The sequence below is a fragment of the Falco cherrug genome, chromosome 3 (genome assembly GCF_023634085.1).
Source record: "Falco cherrug isolate bFalChe1 chromosome 3, bFalChe1.pri, whole genome shotgun sequence".
NCBI classification, from domain to species: domain Eukaryota; kingdom Metazoa; phylum Chordata; class Aves; order Falconiformes; family Falconidae; genus Falco; species Falco cherrug.
In genome coordinates this window covers 25,395,898-25,415,055 of record NC_073699.1, presented here as the reverse complement: position 1 = coordinate 25,415,055, position 19,158 = coordinate 25,395,898, and the positions used below count along the sequence as shown (strand labels likewise).

Below are 19,158 nucleotides of genomic sequence, written 5' to 3'. Positions count from 1 at the left end.
TTTCTGGTGCCACTAATCGTTGCTCTGAATTAAAGGTAACTGACACTTACACAAACAGCATTCCACAGCTAATTCTTACTGGAATACAGATGAAAATATAGATGCCATTAAGGGTTTTAAGCAAGGTGAGAAGAGTTACTGTTGCCATAATTTCTCATTATTTGAATATAAGAAGAAACAAAGTCATCTTCATAAGAATAGCTGAAGGTCACAAAATCAAGTCAAAGTATTTAACAGCTGGAGGAGAAAACTTTGAGTATTTCCTAGCTTGACAAACATCAAGCAACTAAAAAAGCCAATTCAGATGCAAAAACCCCCACAACGATTAAAAAAACAATTCAGTAATCCTGTCACTACACTACCCATTTGATCTCTAAACCAAAGATGCTGGTTTATTGAATGAAAGAAGTCCAATAGCTCTAACAAGAATGTTGAACCTTGTATAGTGTTTCCAGCCAAGTAAGGGTAATAACTTTCTCGAACTGGTATTAGAAACACAACACCTGAATATTCATCTGTTGACTTAGAAAAACTGCTCATGTTTATCACCTTTTTCAATTATGCTTGATTTTGAGCAAGTGGCATGGTGTTAGCTATACTTTTTGCCTTCACAGATGCCATCTTTTTAAACACACAAGTTGCACAGATAATTTGTGACTTATGGATAACTAACACACCACCATATTGGGATCAAGGTTGCAACCAAAATAGGAAGCAGAATTAGAAATAATTATGTGTTACAAGCCTTTGTGTTCTTTCTCTTTGGATTTAGGATAAGCATGTTAACCTGTTCCATCTTCTGTTTTATAGAACACCAACATTAATTTTAATTGTGGCTGTTGCTAACTTGTAAGCTAGGCTTGGCTGAAAACAATATTATTTGTAATATACATCTGACTAATATATGGCCAGGCGCATTTGTAATAAGACACCTTGTTGATGTTTCTGAATACACATTCCTCTTAATACATATGCAAACATGTTTTCTTTGCAAAATAGCACTGTATTTTATATTAAGACACAAAGTGGCAGCTATTTATTTTACAGTCCGGTGGAACTGAAACTCATGATAAGGTATTAACCAAGCATCATTTTCTTGAAGATTCCAGTGAACCCACCAGTCTTAGGGAAAAGTATTTATCATTTCAATTTACTGCACACAGAAATGCAAATTATTGCCTGTTATAAAAGTCTTTATGTAGTTTATCTGCTAAGGAAGAAATTTACACACTTCAGAGCCCTCCTAACAAAGGAACATACTGAGTGTCCGTGTTGTGTTGGCACTGGGGAGCTGCACGGTGGCCTCTGTAAGGAGAGGCCAGGGCTGCCCCACACCAGACACGGCCACTTCCAGCTGGCTCAGACAGACTCACCACAGTGCACAGCTGAGCCTGTCAGCCAAGATGGTGGTGTGGAGTAGAGGTTCACTTCTTGGAGAAGATCATGGGGAAGGAGGTTCTACAGCCCATGGATGACCACGGCGGGGCAGATAGCTACCCTGCAGCCCATGGAAAGCCTATGCTGGAGCAAGCTCCTGGTAAGAGCTTTGAGTGACTTTGTTTCTCATCATTTTACTCTAGTTTTATTTGGCAATAAATTAAATTAATTTCTCCAAAGTTGAGTCCGTTTTGCCCGTGATGGTAACTGGCAAGTGATCTTCCTATTTTTATCTCAATCCACAAGCTCTTCTGTTGTCTTTTTTCTCCCTGCCCTGTTGAAGAGGGGGAGTGAGAGACAGTCTGGGTGGGTGGGTGGGTGTCTGGCAGCAAGCCCAGGTTAACCAACCACAAGTTAAAAAACACAAAAAATGAGATTTTTACGAGCCACTATTCATGGGCAGCTTCCCCTAACAAGCTTCTTTCCTTTAGACATTCCTACTGCGAATCCAGATGATCTCAGAAGACTTGGAAGAAGTCCCAGAAGATTATTCTGTCTCAGGAAGAGTCTGCCAAAGGCTTCAACTGCTTCTACATTCTATGAAAAGTAAAGTAACTATTCTGCAGCTTCAGCTTTCAGCCTACTATCCTCTAAAAACCTGTTATTTCCTGAAAAATCTAGGACTACTATTTCAGGATTTTTCTCAGCTTAGCCCTGTCCTAGTAATTTCCACCACCAGGATCTTGCACAGAGTAAGTCACACTCTCTATGTTGTGTTTTCTTTCATCCCACAGGGTTACAAGTCAAATTCCTTGGTAGCATGAAGATGGATATTTTCCTTTCCACAGTCTTTTACTCCTTAATGACCAAGTACTACAATTGCATGTACCAGAAACAGTGTACATCGAGCTACGTATGTTCCCCTCCAGAATGAAAAAAAGGTTTGTAATGGAAACTAGGGCATCCACACATTAGAATGGGTCAAAAGAAATAGAAAGTTTGACTACTTAAAAACATCGGCATAAAAGCAGAGAATTGTCATGTTTTTCAGACTCAGTTTACCTTGCTTACACTCTATTTCAAGTTTCCCCAGGGCCAGGAGTACCTTTTTGCCTCCAACAAGTGACACTCAGGTTAAGTTATTAGTCCATAAAGGCTTGCATTTCTAACATGTACAGCTTCTTTCTCTCCTTAATAGCAAACAAACACCAAGTAACGTAGGGGAGAAACAGCCAGCAACTAGAAAAGAAGTGTCTAGTCTTCAGCTTGTCACCATGTCTATCTTCTCCAGACTGGAAGTAGATTCAGTGCTATTGCAATACTAATGCAATAGTATTAACAAAAAGATGTTGGAAACCTCATGTAAAATCTTTCATCCTTCCTGGTTAACTGTATTTTTGTTAATCTACCTATCTTCCTGGCAATAGCTTCCCACAGTTTTTGCATGTAGATCCTACCTGCCATATTTTCTACCTTAACTACTCCCATCTTCTGAAATCCAGTAATTTTTTAAAAAAGTTTATTCTTACCAGAGTCACTGACAGATTCATAACCCTTCCAAACTGATCAACATAGTAGACATTATCCTGGTACCAGGAATCAAGGTGAAGATAATTATACATGCCAAAAGCACGCAGGTGGTCAAGGGTATATTGGTCATCACGAAGTTTTACTTCTGCTACAGCTGGAGGAAAAAAAAAAAGAAAAAAAGCCTATTTTAAAATTTATATATTTATAATTTAATAATTTATAAAGTTCAAATTAGTAATTTAAAAATAATTCTTCCATCCTTAGTCCATAGGTCTGGTTTACTTGAAGAAAAATAAATTTATACACACTTTAAAATGTCACCATAATCCTGGAAAGCAGGTCATCCACACTGAAGGCCACTGCAGCCCTTTACTGTGATCACGTAATAGCTATTACCATTTATAGTGGCCCACTGAGGTGGGCTGACCCTGGCTGGATGCCAGGTGCCCACCAAAGCTGCTCTATCACTCCTTTCCTCAGCTGGGCAGGGGAGTGGAAACATAACAAAAGACTCGTAGGGTCAAGATAAGGACAGGGGAAGATCGCTCACCAATTACTGTCAGAGACAAAACAGACCTGACTTGGGGAAATTATTTTATTACCAATCAAAATCAGAGTAGGGTAATAAGAAATAAAACCAAATCTTAAAAACAACTTTCCCCCATCCCTCCCTCTTCCTCAGGCTCAACTTCATGCCTGAATTCTCTACCTCCTCCCCTCAGGTGGCACAGGGGGATGGGGAATGGGGCTGCAGTCAGTTCATCACACATTGTCTCTTCTGCTCCTTCCTGCTCAGGGGGAGGACTCCTCAACTCCTCCTCTGCTACAGCATGGAGTCCCTTCCATGGTAGACAGTCCTCCACAACTCCACAGTGAATCCTTCCAATGGGCTGCAGTTCTTCATGGATTGCTCCAGCGTGAGTCCTCCACGCGGTCACAAGCCCTGCCAGCAAACTTGCTCCAGCCTGGGTTCCTCTCTTTCCACAGGCCCTGCCAGGAGCTCCAGCACAGGCTTCCCACGGGGTCACAACTGCTCTGGCGTGAGGTCCTCCACAGGCTGCAGGTAAGGATCTGCCCCGCTGTTCACCTCCATGGATGCAGGGGGACAGCCTGCTTCACCATGGGCTCCACCACAGGCTGCCGGGGAATCCCTGCTCGGGTTCATGGAGCACCTCCTCCCTCCCCTGACCTTGGTGCCTGCAGAGTTGTTTCTCTCACATACTCTCAGTCCTCTGTCTGCTGCTGTTGTTCTTGTGCAGCAACATTTTCCTCTGCTTAAATACATTATCCCAGAGGAACTACCACCATCACCGATGGGCTTGGCTTGGCAGTGGATCCATCTTGGACCTGGCTGTCATTGGCTCTGTTGAACATAGAGGAAGCTTCTGGCAGCTTCTCATAGAAGCCACTCCTGTTATCCCCCCCACTACCAAAACCCAGCCATGCAAACCCAATACACTTATGTTGCATCTTCTCAGGATGTGCTGAGATCCAGTTTCTCGATAACCCTCACAAGATGAAACACACACACAACAGCTATGTAAAACCTACTTTACATTTGCTTGGGAAGAGCACAAATCATTTCCAGTATGTACATGGTATTACAGTAAAGGAAAAAACCTTCTGCTCTACAGTAATTTCAAGCAAACAAGAGCCAAAAGAAACATCCCATCTAACTACATGCATTTCATAGTCTTAAATTCTGAACCAAGCTATCAACACTTGCAAGGCAGAAGATTACAACAGTAAAAAGCAGAATTAGTATATGGTCATTACAAAAAAAAACCACCCCATGCTGCTAGCACTCCTGCTGAAGTTGAAATCTTGAGAAATGTCCAAGGTACCATCAAAATTTCAGACTAAGCTTTTTCTAACTGAAAGAGGCTGCAGAGAATGGCTGTCCATTGTAACGGTACCTTCTTCAAGCAAAGAAGCATGCTACCTACAGTCATCCGCTCGAGCAAGATTTTTCTAAATAGAAAACCTCTCCTCAGATAGAAGTTATTAAGAACTGGAGTTATCTAAGGCTGATCAAGTTTTTATTTAAACTAGCTGCAGCTCCTTCATCCTATTCCATACCGATACAGAGACCAAGCAGCTGTAGTCTCAACATCTCAAAACACAGAAAATCCCCAAGTTTTAGCAAAGACATTAGCAGAGGTCTCATCCATCCTTCTGCACGTAGTCTCAGACAGACTGGAACACAAAAAAGATGTGTTTACTCTCCAGTACAGTTGTCCCAGGATCTTAGCTTCCCTGCAGGAAGCGTACCTCAAACTTCACACAACAAGCAAAATCCTTTAGAAAGTTTTAAGTCATCAACTGTCAGTCTATGATGATTAGCCTTCAAACCCAGAGGGGAAAGCACCTCAAGGCTAATCCTTCTCATAGCAACAGTTATTTTAGTTTCTACTTTTTCAGCTTCCATTTTCTTCTCTTTTCTGCTCAGAAACAGAGCAAAGCTATACCCAGTATTCCACTTCCATCCACTCCTGTAACAGACATCATTCACAACTGTATGCAGCAGCAGTCCTCATCTCAGATTTTACACTCTTCTTTAGAATCTACTTAAACTAATGCTTCTTCAGTAGCTTTTATTCTACTCTGTCAGAACACCAATTAATGCAATCAGTGCCACTGCACAGCCATCACAATACTATCAATCAGATGGTCACCAGATGTCTCAGAACTGACCTCATTAGAAATACTGGCTATTAACATAAAAGTGGCTATAGGAAACTATGCAAGATTATACTGCCTGATTAATAAAAAAAAATCTACTCATACTACAAAAAATGCTTGCAAAATGACAGTATAATTATCAATTAGTCTCCTAATCACTGTTGATATTTGCAAACCAAAAGCATTAATTCCACTCAGCTCAAATCATTATTCATATCCACCACACAGGAGAGATTGTGTACCTCTGCTATTAATAAATTACTGTTCACCAAGCCATGGCACTTCAAAAAAAGCCCTACAATATCAACAAAGGAGGTGATAAGAAAGTATACCTGTCATAATGGGAAAGACTGCTACCCATTCTAATTTCTACTTTAACTAATTAGAATATTTTTGCTGTAAATTACACTGTAAAAGAAATTAGAAGGATATGTTGTGAAAATGTGTTTTAAAGCTGTTTGTACAATCAAGCTTTATCACAGAGATAATTTTCCCAACATGACAAGAGATGATGTGAATATTCTATAAACAATTAAAGACAAAACCTAGCATAATCCAAGATAATTATTTTCAATGAAACCAAATGCACATCATCTACTTCCTGTACAGCTAGATCAACTGATCTTCTGAAATTAGAACACACATGCAGAAGCATATAAAGCTTTTTCAGCACAGAAAACCTAAAATTGCCTTATTTTGTAAAGCTTCTTGTCTCTACTTCTTCCCCGTCCCCCTAGACACGTTGCTACTATTAGATTCTAATTAAAGCACATACAAATAGTGAAAATAGTCCAAACTAGATGCTTCCTAAAGCAAATGTATAACCTTTCAAGAAAATTCTTGGAACGATATACTATTAATTAGCTGATTGTAAGGTGATAAGCTTTATAAAAGCTGGAAGAACATGAATAACTCTCTTTGAGTTTCTCAGCCTGTAGTCCTGACAGCCCTGAACAATGGGTCAGGAATAGGAGATCCAAATTCCTTGCATAATTGCAATATGTAATTAATTCTTCATAAACAGCAGTCAGAAACTATGAAATTTGTATGTGATTTCAGGAAATCAAACAAATGTGTGTGGCACTGTCATGAAACACTGTGAAGAAGGTTATCAACTGCTTGCAGAATGTATCCTGTATATATAGCTCCCTGCCAAGGAAAAGTAATTAGATAAACTATTCCATCCTTGATTAACTGAAACCCATTCTGTGATTCACTGAAATCTGGGCACAAATGACATCTGCTATCACATACCATGTGCTCAGATAGTTCATAGGAGATTTTACACTAGGATGAAGTTCATTCCTTCCTCTCTATAGCCTTCCAGGTTCAAGTTTTCTTGGAAAAACCTTGAAAAACTTGGAAAAAAAGTCCTTGAAAAAACAAGGAGAAAACCAACAGAGCTAAGTGCAAGGTAATGAAGGACAAAAAAGAGAAGAAATGAAGACATTTAATAAAGTAAATTCAGGAAAAGAGAAGTTAATATAAAGAGAAAAGAAGAAATACTTCAATTAGATCATCACCTTATTCAGTCACAGTTTTGTGGGTTTTTGTGTGGGTGTTTGGTCAGGATTTTTTGCTTGCTTTGTTTTTGGTTTGGGGGGGGCGTTGTTTGGTTTGGTTTTTATTAAGAGTATACTAATTCATTAAGCTTCTGCTTTTCCGGTTCAATTAATAAGCAGTAGTTAATGGCAGCTATTCAACAGAATGATACATGGTCTCCTGCAAGTTTCTGATAAATAAATCTGCACAACTAAACCCCAGGAACATTGATTGATACTCTGTCACACCAGAAGACAGCAAATATACAAGATGTATAAATTAAATCTCAGCTGTCAATACTATTTCCCAACAACCCTAGCTAGCTGGGATATTTCAGACTAGTACAAAGAAAATTATGCCACTTTTCTAGAATTGTACTCATTTCCAGCACCATGCTTAAAAGAAGTAGTTTGACTTGAAATACTTCAAAGATAATTAAGCAAAGATTTTCATTCACACCACCTTTACTTAAAAGCAAAATCACTGAATGCAAAAGTAACTCATAAGAATCAATAGGAGTAAGATGTCCCTAACCTAACTGAATCTTACTATAATTATTACGCTGCCCCACAAAAAACCCCAAACAAACAACAACCTCTGAATAAAGAACACTAACAATGGACTTATACTTTAAATGAAGTCATATATGGGCCATCAATCACTAAAAAGCAGCACCGGGGAGGAAGTAGAGAAAAAAAGGGTGAGAACCATCTCCCTTCTCATTCTAAATGTTTTACCAAATACATCAAAACAACTTTACAGTACCAGAAAATATGTTAAATAATTATATCAACATATTATTTTGGGGCATCAAATGTTATATGCTTGTATGTCATACTTTGTTTTGCAGTGCCACCCGGTGGAAGCAATTTAGTATTTCATATACACTTATCTACTACTGGAAGAGATCACATTAATTTATTTTCTAATAGCAGCATTCAAAGATGCTTCTAACCCTGTATTAATTTTTTTCTTTTAATATTAATGTTAACTAATAAAAATATTAATGTTAACTAATAAAAATATTAATTAACAAATATGTTTTTATTGTTAATGGTAGGATCATCTCATTGCTCCTGTTGAGTAAAAGTACAAGGCTTTTTTATTCTACTGCAGGAAGTATGTTAATAGACAACACAAAAATTTACTGTTTAATAAACACATAGCTTGCTGCAAACAAGCACAGGCTGACAGATACCATGTAATGGAGTATTTCTGTCAGATCAAATTACTTACACAAGTGTGAAAAGTAAATAGGATCTATCATGCACTAAATTGAACAAGATCCAAAAACTATCAATGCATTTGTGAAAGTATCACTATAGCAATGCCTTGATTTGTAAGTTGACTTGTACCAGCTGCAAGAACCATTTTCTTTAACAACAGTTTCAAGGCAGAACTTGTCTATATATTATCTTTTCCTTTCTCAAGAAATTGAGGTGCAACACAAGAACAGATACACACATGCCTGAGACCTCAACCTACATTTATGAACTATAGCTGCAAATGTCTGGAAAAAACTGTGGCTCACAGTTTCTCAGTATTTCCATTACATTAAACACTTTTTTCTATATTTTATTTTTCAAACAGAATTGGAAAATGCAAATGGAAATCTCTATAAATGTTTGAAATGTATCAGTGCCTTCGGCTCCACGTTTTCCATGTAGCAGTACTAATACTGGGCAGCTACTTTTGACTGAAGCACAGACCTCGTCTTAACAGGCTGCAAATAGGGCAGTCATTTATTAACAACACTTTTTTAAAAAGTGATTAAAAAACATAAATGCATATGTGTTCAAGGGAATGCATTCCTTGCATATTCTCCTGACTTGCAACAGGAGCTCCATGTTTGAGTGACTGTTTACTATGCCTTTCAGCTGTTACTGCATCAAAAAGCATGCAGTACATCATACGTGTAACGCTTCTGCCAGACAGACAAGGTAGACAGGAAAGGCATGAGGGATGTCCACATTTGAATAAATCCTAAGCCTCTGGAAAGAAAAGGGAACAAAGTTACATCTAACTAGTGGAAGTCAAGAGCAAGGTTTTAATTCCTTTAAAAATGTTGTGTGTCTTAGACATGCTCCTTGCGGGAGACAAGGATTTGCCCCACAGTCACTGTACTGGACTCTGCCAAGGTCAGATCAGGGCAGAAGAGGTGACTGTAACCAAGACACTCTTTCCTCCCTCACAAAGGTTCCGTGATCTCAAAGAAAGGCATTATAAAGCTCAATGCAATGGAAGCATTCCAAAATAAGTTATGGAAGTAAACTAAGGAAAATAAAAAGAAAAATAGACAAGATTTAGGATGAAGAGTTGAGAATTAAAGGTATAATAGTGTGGGACGCATTATTAGTCAAAACATGTTACCAGGATGAGAGATAAGAAAAGACAAAAGACTGTGAAAGTTTAGATTAAGACAGAATGGGTAGAAATAAGGAAGAAATAAAAGAACATGCAACTCGGAGTATTTAAAAGGGAACATAAGATATCAGAATTTCATAAATCTCCATCTCTGTGACTATATATTTCAGAAATTCACTAGACAATGCCTCCCTACCACAGATCTAGTAAATAACTAAAAAAGTGTTTTAAATTTCTCTCTGCTTCAGCTGTACATCTGACCACAGCAAATTCCTGGCAACCACAGTTTGACAGTTAAAGGCAAATTTGAGCTGAATACTAAGTTTTACACAATGGTCAGGAAATGAAGCTCAATGCAGTCCATCCACATGAGCATGACAACCACAAGTCGCCCTGCAATACCATGTGCTGCTATCCACCTGTTCTAGCAGTTGAAACCTGCAACAAATCCATGTGTCAATTTTTTTTTGATAATTTTATAGCTAGTAGTGAAATTCATAAAAATGGATAAATATAAAAACATAAATTAAAATATCAACAAAGGAGATCAATACTCTAATATTCAATACGCAAGTCTGTAATAACACTGCATAAAAACTTCAACTACAGCTGAGTTAACTCAGTTCTACTTAAGAATGAGTACCTATTTCTACTTATTGTCACGTATTCCAAGTACTCTAAACCTCACATGTTCATCATACAGCCATGAAATCTGGGATGCCACACAAGCAGAACTCCAAATCCCAGGTCATTTGAGACAAGCACTCCTGAAATAATTTCCTGCAAAACAAACAAAAAATTCAACAGCCTTTTTATATTTATTGTCCAGATTCTACTACAACATTTTTGCACACAGTTTGTGAATAAAATCAGAAATTAGTCCAGCTGAAAGTGTTCCTAAACATTTGACATTTTTCTCAGCTATTGTACTTTACTAACTCCCACTTTGAGGAAACGAAACCAAACTCTTTGCTCAGTAACAAATATTAATTTAATAACCAACAAACTACTAAGTTCTTCATCATGTTCCTGAGGCACTTTATCTGCTCACAAATATGCTGGAAAGCAAAAGTCCTTGGCTTTCTCACACAGTTTTAATTTCCTCTCCCATGCAGTGATTTGAAAAAGCCATGGCCTACAAACCACGCACAACATAAAAGTCAAGTTATCGAAGGACCCATATGTAGACCACTGCTACCAGAGGAAACCACCTTGAAGTAAGCAGAATAAAACCAGCAACAATAGAGCATCAGCTGTATGGCCTAAGGCAGGCTGAAATATGGACAAACAAAACATCTAGAAGATATTAGGCCTGGTTTGGTTTATATTTCACGTTGCTAGTTTTAAATAACAACAACGCAGCTTTCCAGTCTCCAGTGGATCAATATCTAGCTAAATATATACACACATGCACGCAGAGAACAGAATAAGTGACTTGGTATTAATGATTTAGTAGGATTTAATAGACACCTATCACATGATTTACTATAACTGTTATGTAAAATATCTGAACAAGAACTGACTAGATCCATCTCTCCATTAGCAACTTCATCATTCAAATATTTTAACGAAAACCTGTAATCCTCATCTATTTAGAATAGGTGCACAATTGACTATCCAAGAACCATATTGCTTGTCTGACCATAGGCAGAACATCAAGTAAAGGACAAACTAAGAGACTGTAACTATGCTACACTAACCATTGCCATCTTTGACACAGCTGTAGTATGCTCCCAACACACATACACTCACATTTGGACTGCCTTTTGAAAGGTGACACCTAAACCAGTCTTACAGTAAAAAGAAAAAATACATAACAAAAATGTTACTCATTAAATTTTCCAGTCCTATCATAGATACATATACAGTTTCACCTCAATTTCATTCACTTATCCTCCAATACACAATTCACATACAACTTCCATGTTACTGCTGACAATTCACCACAGCAAACATACCTTTCTGATCCATTACTAAATACATTGTATTCAACAGAAAACTAAAGTAACACATAATGGGTGACTGTAAAGTGGTATATTTTCCAGTAAACATATAGAGGTAGAAATAGAAATAGATAGTCCACCCAAATTGTGTATTACTGTCCCAGCTTTATTAAAAAAAAGGGCACTAATTCATCCACTTTACAAAAGGCCTAAATTTCACAAATCAATAAAGGTACAATGCCGAGAGATTTCAGGGGGCGTGGCTAAGGTTGTATGCACATACCCAACACAATTTTGCACTAATGCTCTTCTCGGTGAATTAGCCCATTAATGGACTAGTAACTCAAACGTTAGTAATACTTAGCAGAAAAAGCAGAGCATGGAATACATAGCCTGAAGATGCACCTCTGAACTGTGGGATGAGGAAGAAAAATAACTAATTTGCTGAAGATTTGTTCTGTTTGTAGACGGTATCAGTTTCCTACACATTTCTCTAAATTGCACATAATCCATCACACTCACATATACACTATCATTTTGAGCTACCTCTGCTGGTCACCTCGTGTGCACAAGCCAAGACCAGATTTAGCACACACATTTTCTTACCCATTTAGAAACTAAGTCCAAACTCACAGGGGCAGACAGCTGTAAGGCAGTGATCTGACAGCAGTCAGAAGCCTTGGTCTACCATGAAGCCACATGAGGCTAGGAGAGGGGTGGGGCAGATACCAATGACATTTCAGTCAATTACAACGACAAAAATCGCGACGAAACGCTAGGTCCCGAAACGTCCGCTGTTCCCGACAGAAGACAGTGGTGCAGGCCTCCCGGTAAGGCGGGCCGGGCTTTCCCCGGCTCAGGGCACACTTGGCTTGTACCGAGGGCCGCCGGGCCGAGCTGTGGAGCACTGGAAAAGGACGGAGGGCAACTGGGACGAAGCCGGTACCCTCCCCGCTGCCCACGGGGCCGACCGAGCCGCCGGGCGAAGGCGAAGCCCGGTGGGCTCTCCCTCCCGCGCCGCGCACGCCACCGGACCCACCCCCCTCCTCACCCGCGTCGAGCCCCAGCTGGTAGCAGGCCAGCGGCTCCAGGGACAGCTTGTAGCCCTCGAACTTGGGGTCCAAGAGCAGGCGCTTGACCCGCAGGGAGCAGTGGGCGGCGCCCGCCATGCCGCGGCCCCAAGGAAAACTTGGCAGCAGGCGGCAACTCGGCGGCCCCTCAGGCGACGCGCGGGAGCCGCCCCGGAGCACCACGGGAAGGGCCGCGCTGGCGGCCGGCGGCGGCGACGGAGCACGCCGGGAGCTGTAGTCCGGGCCGGGGCGGGAGCCCTGGGCGCGCGGGGAGCTGTAGGCCGCGCCGGGTCGCGGCCAGGAGCCCTGGGGCACGCCGGGAGTTGTAGTCGCCTAGCCGGCGGCACCGTCCCGGACTACGTTTCCCGGCGGCCCCCGCAAGAGAGGGGAGGGGGGCGGGCGGCGGCACGTGCGTCCGGGAGGCGGTTCCACCTCCTGCCGCCGGGGAGTGGCAGCGCCGCGGCGGGGTGAGCCGGGAGCGCGCCGGGCTTGGGCCTGGGGCTGTGCCCGCTGCCGAGCCCCGCGCCCACGCCCTCGCTCCGGCCGCGGCGGGGGAGCCGCTGGGTGGGCTGGGCGGGTGAGGCGCCGGGTGGGAGGGTCGGGCTGCGGGGGGCCTGTGCCCGGCGAGGTGGGCCGCGGCCGCCTGGTGACCTGCCGGTGCCCCCGGCGCTGGGGGGACGGGCAGTGCCGTTCCGGTGGGGCTGCGGGCGTGCTCTCCTCCGGGGCAGGTCACGTACCGGTGCGCCGGCCAGGCGCTGCGGGGGTGCGTCAATGGGCGCAGTGCTGCGCCCGTGACTGTTCTTTTTGTGGTGCCGGTGACACCGATGCTTGTCACAGCGCTGTTCTGTTCTGTGTAGGTCGGTGACAAACCCAGATTGCCAACATGAATAAAGACGCCCAGATGAGAGCAACCATTAACCAAAAGCTAATAGAGACAGGAGAGCGAGAACGGTAAGTAAGCTTCCTACTCCGTGCCAGTAAGGGGCGTTAAATGTTACCAGCCATGAAGTACACCTAGCAGTAAAGATTAATTAAGCTTAACTCTAAATTCTTCATATGCCTGCATGTGAAAGTCTTATGTATTATATAAAGTTATATATATAAAAAAAACCCAACAGCTGATTTTTTTTGCCTTTTGAACAGTTTTATTGCAGGTTTATACTTGAAAGGAGAAGCTGGGAAAATAAAGGATGGGGCGGTTGGTTTATGAATTCTAAAGCTTTATTTTATTCTGGTACTTTGTGTTGGAAAGCTCTTGGTTCGTATGAAAATCACCATTAAATGCAACTCATTGCATTGAATGGTGTTTTTTTTTTGATAAAGAGAACGAGGCAAAACTTTCCTTTTTGCTCTTAAGTTTTTCTTGGGTTCCCATCTTTTCTCTTGTTAGGGAAAGAAGTATACAGTGAAACACATAAAACAGCACTTGTGCAAGTCGTTGTAGAGATCTCAATAAAGGCAACAAATTATCCAAGGCAGAGTGGCAGCTAGTTCTTGGCCTTTTGTTGCTTCTTCACTCTGTTCTATTTGCATTGTATTTACATGTAACTAGCATGCTTGTGAAGTTTCCCTTATGATTTTACTAGTAACACTACACATCAAAACCTCCATTTCCTTCATTTTTTGAGGCCTTTATGAGAAGGAGTCTTGTTTCTAGGTCATAGCCCTGTACCTAGCCTTAACTTTTGTAGACTGACATGGTGTCTGTGGAGATTTCAGAGCTTCAGCAGACCAAGCAATTTCTTGAAATGGTACTGGGACCTATTTTATTCTAATTTAAGAGTGAGAAGAGTTTTGACAGGGTGTCAAAAGCTCTAATATAAACATCCTTTACCAGACCTGTACTGTGATCAGAGACAGCACTTAGATTTCTTGAATACTCAGAAGCAGTGAATGTAACCTGTATTATTACTCTGCTTTTTGTCATCAGTTCAACTGCCCTCTGCACAATGCACTGAGTAAAAGGGATTAGACCTACACGGTTTAGCCTCTTGCTGTAATCCTTTGATTCATAAAAACAGAATCTTGCTAGAGTTATTTAGTATGGTACAAGGTAAGTATGCTTGCTAGCTGATGGAATAAAGGATAAAAATGTTAAAGGTTATTTTATCGTATCTTACTTTCATTTTCCCATCTGTTTTTCAGTACTAATTTTCACTTTTTTTAGTTAGCTTTCAATATTCTCTTCTGATATATGCAGTAGATGTATCATCGCAGCAGATTGTTGTGTGTCTTCTCTGTTTAATGCCTGAATTCTTGTTGCTTACACTTATAATTGCTAACCATACTTAGGAAGATAAGATATGATCCCTTCATCTTCACTCAGCATGAGGTAAAGTGTAACCGGGGAGAGAAACCTGCAGTTGAAGACAGTGGTATAGAATTCTGCTTTCAGAAAAGAGGGGGGAAGGTTTTATTTGTTTTGAAGGCCAGGTTTCAGGTGAAATATTCTAACTTTGAAAGTTAGCATACGTTTGCTAACAGACTCTGACAGTTCAAGTGGTTCAAGGGTTTCTACCTCTTTTCCATGGCTGCAGCATCAACACTGCCTGAAGAAATACTGTGAATTAGCTCCTGATCTGCCAACTCCTTGTGGTTCAACACGGTAAACAGAAATTGGTACCCATTTGGGTTAGGATTCACATGCTGTTCAGCCACTTCTGCTGCTGGTCTGGGAGTTCTGCTATGAGTAGTGATTGTAGGCTTGGCTTGGCACTGGAGCATATTTAAGTTCTCAAGCGTGTTTGCTGTTCCTAACAAGATTATATATTGCCTTAACAGCCTTAAAGAGTTGCTGAGAGCCAAATTAATTGAATGCGGCTGGAAAGATCAGTTGAAGGCACACTGCAAAGGTAACAATAGTCAGATAACTAATGCCCTTTGTAATCAGCTGTGGTTCTGGCCAAATAAAAGGCCCAGATGAAGGCTTTACTGCCTAACAGTCAATTAAAATGGGACTTGGGCCAGAGGAAGGTATCTCTGCATGCAAGAATCTTGCCATCTTGGGAAAAAAAACCTTGAAACTTCTTCTCTGGTCTGATCTCTATTAAGCTTCTGATAAAAGCATTGCAACTGATTCTTTATCATGATGATACGACTTTTTGTTCTGAGAGAGATTACTTCCTTACCACAGAAGAATAAAAGCTAAGATAAAGGAACATGGAGCAAATGCAGCAGTATGCAACTTAGAAACTTAAGAGAACTTTGTTTTCTGCACATGGGAGAGAAAGAAGTGCATTTGTACTCTCTGAATACATTCTTGAAACTAAGATCATCTACTTAGATGAGAGAAAACAAGCAGATGAGCCTCTAAATAACCAAATCTTTAGTTTTAGCATTACTACAATTTACTGACTTGTAAATTGCATGAAACTGTTATAAATGGTATTTAAGCATCTGGGAATGTGATCATGTGATGAAATTTCCTTAAAGCAAATAAAAAATACCTTGAGCTTTAATTCTGTTTTGGTCTATTGTGCCCAGCAAGTCAATATTGCATTATAAAGTCTTTCTTTTTGTAGGGCTGAGTGTGTTAAATTGTTTTTATAGGTGGTTTTGCAGAGAAGGCTGAAATGATCCATGCTTGCAGTTGTCTGCCTGATGTCACTGCCAGAGACAATCCATTTCAATAGTACAGATAGCAAAAGAGATATTTATATGCCTTCTCAATTGCATACTTTATCCTGTGCTATAGTAAAGTTATATAAAATTACTTGGTTTACATTAGCACATTGAACTGTAACTTCAGCTGCTGAGAATGCAAATATAAGTTCATTTGTCTCTGTTAAAGCCCTAATAACCTCCAAAAGAAAGGACAGAGAGGAATTTGTGGGGGTTAGGTGTTTTTTTGCTGTTGTTGGTTTGTTGTGGTGGGGGTTTTTTGGATTGTTTTTTGGTTTGGGATTGGGGTTTTTTGGTAACTTGTTCTAGAGCCTCTTGCCATTGTGGATAAGGGCCAGTAATTGAGAAATCCAGGATTAATTTCTACAGACAATTCATCCAAGAAAATTAGTTTATAAATAGTTCATGTGGTGTCAGTTCAGAAAACATTTAGTGTCTTGGGGACAATCAATCCTATGTACTGACATACAGCTAAAACTATTCAAGTTTAGACAAAATATTTTAGGATTATGCTACTGAATTGAAGTTTCTACTCAGCGTTAACTTCTGCATTTTTCAGTAGTCTTCAGGGTGTTATAAATAGGCAATCGTTTAAATACTGGTATATATTAATCACACGGTATGTCTTAAGCATAGCTTTTGTTTTGCTGTAGATGTATACCATTCTTTCAGATATGCTTTTTTACTTTGCTGAAATAGAGAGGGAGACATTGTTTAAACCAGTTATGAAGAGTAGTATTTGCCGTCTCTCTGCTCTCCCTTGTATGTTCCAAAGTCTTTTTCCAATTGCATCTCTTTCTCACTATTACATAAAATGTGTTTGAAGAGATAAGCAGACCAACTTGTGAACTGCTACAACACTCCAGTAATGTACACATCTGGTAATGCTCAGATAAGCTTAAACTTTGTAACGTTGGATTTTAAAATACGAGCTGATCAAGATGCATCAGTAGTGACAAGTTCCCATCCTTAAACCTGCGGTATGAATGAGAGACTAAATGCACTGTACAATGCAGTAAGTACTGAGTTAATAACCTGCAGTGAATGACTTCATATTCTCTGATGACCTACACATACAGCTTTTGTCTTCTAATGAATAGATTAAAAGACTTAAAATATTGGTCTTGGTCTTCCTCAGATGTCATTAAAGAAAAAGGATTAGAGCATGTTACCGTTGATGATTTGGTGGCAGAAATCACTCCAAAAGGCAGAGGTAAGAAAATGCAAATGTGGATATGGTAGTACCACAGTAAACATACCTACCTGTATTTCATTAATATTTTGAAAGCATCATTATGAATTTGCCTGTGTTGGATTCAAGGAAAAATGTTAATAGGTTGAGATTAACTACAAATAAAAGTGAATTTGTATTATGCAACAGCCGTTAAAAATATGTAATGAGCTGTGTGTGTAGATTACTTCTGCAGGTTACATTATTTAGTCATGAGTCTGTATTCATCTTTATAATTGACTTAATGGTCTCAAGACAACCTGAGGTATGCAGCAGAGATAAAAATTCCAATTCTTTTTAAGATGGAAAATAGGAACTACCAGTACTTGTGTAATGGGAAAAGGAAAGGATGTAGCATATAGAGAAAAATAGAATCTCTTCAGGAAATATTGCAGTTGTCTTTGGATAGACAACTTATATAGGCAATTTATATTGGACTCTTTATTAGGCTTTAGCGTTAGTGGGAGAAACTTTTAAGTCTTAAATGAAAATAGACCTTTGAAATAACTTGCTGGAGACCCTTACTCTGAGGTCATGTCTGAGATTTTTTTTTTTTTGGTCTCAAATTTGTGAAGAAGAAAAGGTAGGATAATCAGCTAGTTTCTAGTGATTATATCCTCCTTACTGTTCAATAGTTCTTTCCCTTAAACTTTCCAATTTTCTTGACTATGGCTAGGCAAAAACCTGCCAATAACAAGTGTTCTCAATAGACTTCAGTTTTAGCCTATTTTGAATGGGAAAATATAGATCTGCTATTTGAAAATCAAGAAGCTTCAGTTACTTTAGGAATTAACAGAATTGCAATAACAAACAAATAATAAAGTAGCTGTTGTAAAAGGTTGATGTAGGCATATTTTTTAATTTTGGGTTTTTTAACTCTTCCTTTCTTCTTTGTGTTACAGCCTTGGTACCAGACAGTGTAAAGAAGGAACTCCTGCAAAGAATAAGAACCTTTCTTGCCCAGCATGCCAGTCTTTAACTTTGATGTTCATCTGGGTTACAGTGTTTTCTTTTTCTGTACTATGTCAGTCATGTCAGGATTGGAAGCAGTTTACATACTTAAGTATGGATTATTTTTTTTTTTTTGTATGATGAGCTGAAGTTTCTTTGCACTGCATCAGTTTCTTAAACTTGGTGTTATTTTGATAAAAAATTTTGTGGACTTGTGGTTCTAAGCCTTTTCTCTATGTCAGTGCACCGTAATGTGGTATCACCTATTCCACTTTTTAATAATCCATAATTTTATATGGTTGTGCAAACTTGCTTAGATTTTTAAAGAAAAGCAATTAACAAGTTATGTTGACTAGAAATGCAGAATGGGGGGAAAAAAGCCTGTGGAAAATGTGATATGGCATACTCCTGAGCATATCCTTTCTAGTAGCTGGACAGGACGAAGAAGTTAAGACTGCATCAAACTGTTGGTGGCATTCCTCTTGCGACTTCTTTGCTAGAGGGAGTGGTTGAAGCCTCTGAATTGTGTTGCAAATACTAACTGGTAAGAGGCTGAATTCTTCAAACAAAAAAAAGGCAGTTGTATTTTCATCAGCAATTCTCTTTTGTTTTCACATTTACTTTAATGAAAAAAAGAGTAACTATTCTGATCCATGACAACTACTGTTTTCCAGCTTTGCACATATTGCTGGTAATTTTTTAATTATGTGTATCTTTGGGGCCTCTTGAAATTTCAGCATAATACAATAATTTGCCAATAGAAGTCTCTTACGATGATCCAGATACATTTTAAACTTTTGTAACTGCAACATCAGCCAGGTTGATAAATAACTGCAAAAAATAAACT

At 39.7% G+C, this 19,158-nt stretch overlaps 2 protein-coding genes across 7 annotated transcripts in view; one reads left to right on the top strand and one right to left on the bottom strand.

The window, feature by feature from the left end:
- The window catches only part of NUDCD1 (NudC domain containing 1), a 41,578-nt gene extending 28,799 nt beyond the window's left edge, over positions 1–12,779 (bottom strand). Inside the window, exons 1-3 of one of the 3 annotated variants that reach the window (XM_055704675.1) lie at positions 12,490–12,610; positions 10,184–10,275; positions 2,907–3,061 (exon numbers count right to left, since the gene is read on the bottom strand). In XM_055704675.1, the coding sequence (XP_055560650.1) occupies positions 2,907–2,999 (93 nt within the window). In that variant the 5' untranslated portion in view covers positions 3,000–3,061; positions 10,184–10,275; positions 12,490–12,610. Of the gene's footprint in view, positions 1–2,906; positions 3,062–10,138; positions 10,158–10,183; positions 10,276–12,489 lie in introns of those variants that run through there. The other 2 variants (XM_055704673.1, XM_055704674.1) reach the window with 2 other exon arrangements.
- Positions 12,243–18,522, top strand: ENY2 (ENY2 transcription and export complex 2 subunit). 4 transcript variants are annotated; one of them, XM_055704677.1, is made up of 5 exons: positions 12,243–12,268; positions 13,366–13,459; positions 15,290–15,360; positions 17,268–17,342; positions 18,263–18,522. In XM_055704677.1, exons 2-5 carry the CDS (start codon positions 13,392–13,394, stop codon positions 18,337–18,339), a joined length of 291 nt encoding a protein of 96 aa, XP_055560652.1. In that variant the 5' UTR covers positions 12,243–12,268; positions 13,366–13,391; the 3' UTR covers positions 18,340–18,522. The 4 variants fall into 4 exon arrangements, with proteins under 4 accessions (XP_055560652.1, XP_055560651.1, XP_055560653.1 ...); XM_055704676.1 differs by lacking the exon at positions 12,243–12,268 and adding an exon at positions 12,861–12,975; XM_055704678.1 differs by lacking the exon at positions 12,243–12,268 and adding an exon at positions 12,979–13,085.
- Positions 18,523–19,158: the final 636 nt, after the last annotated feature.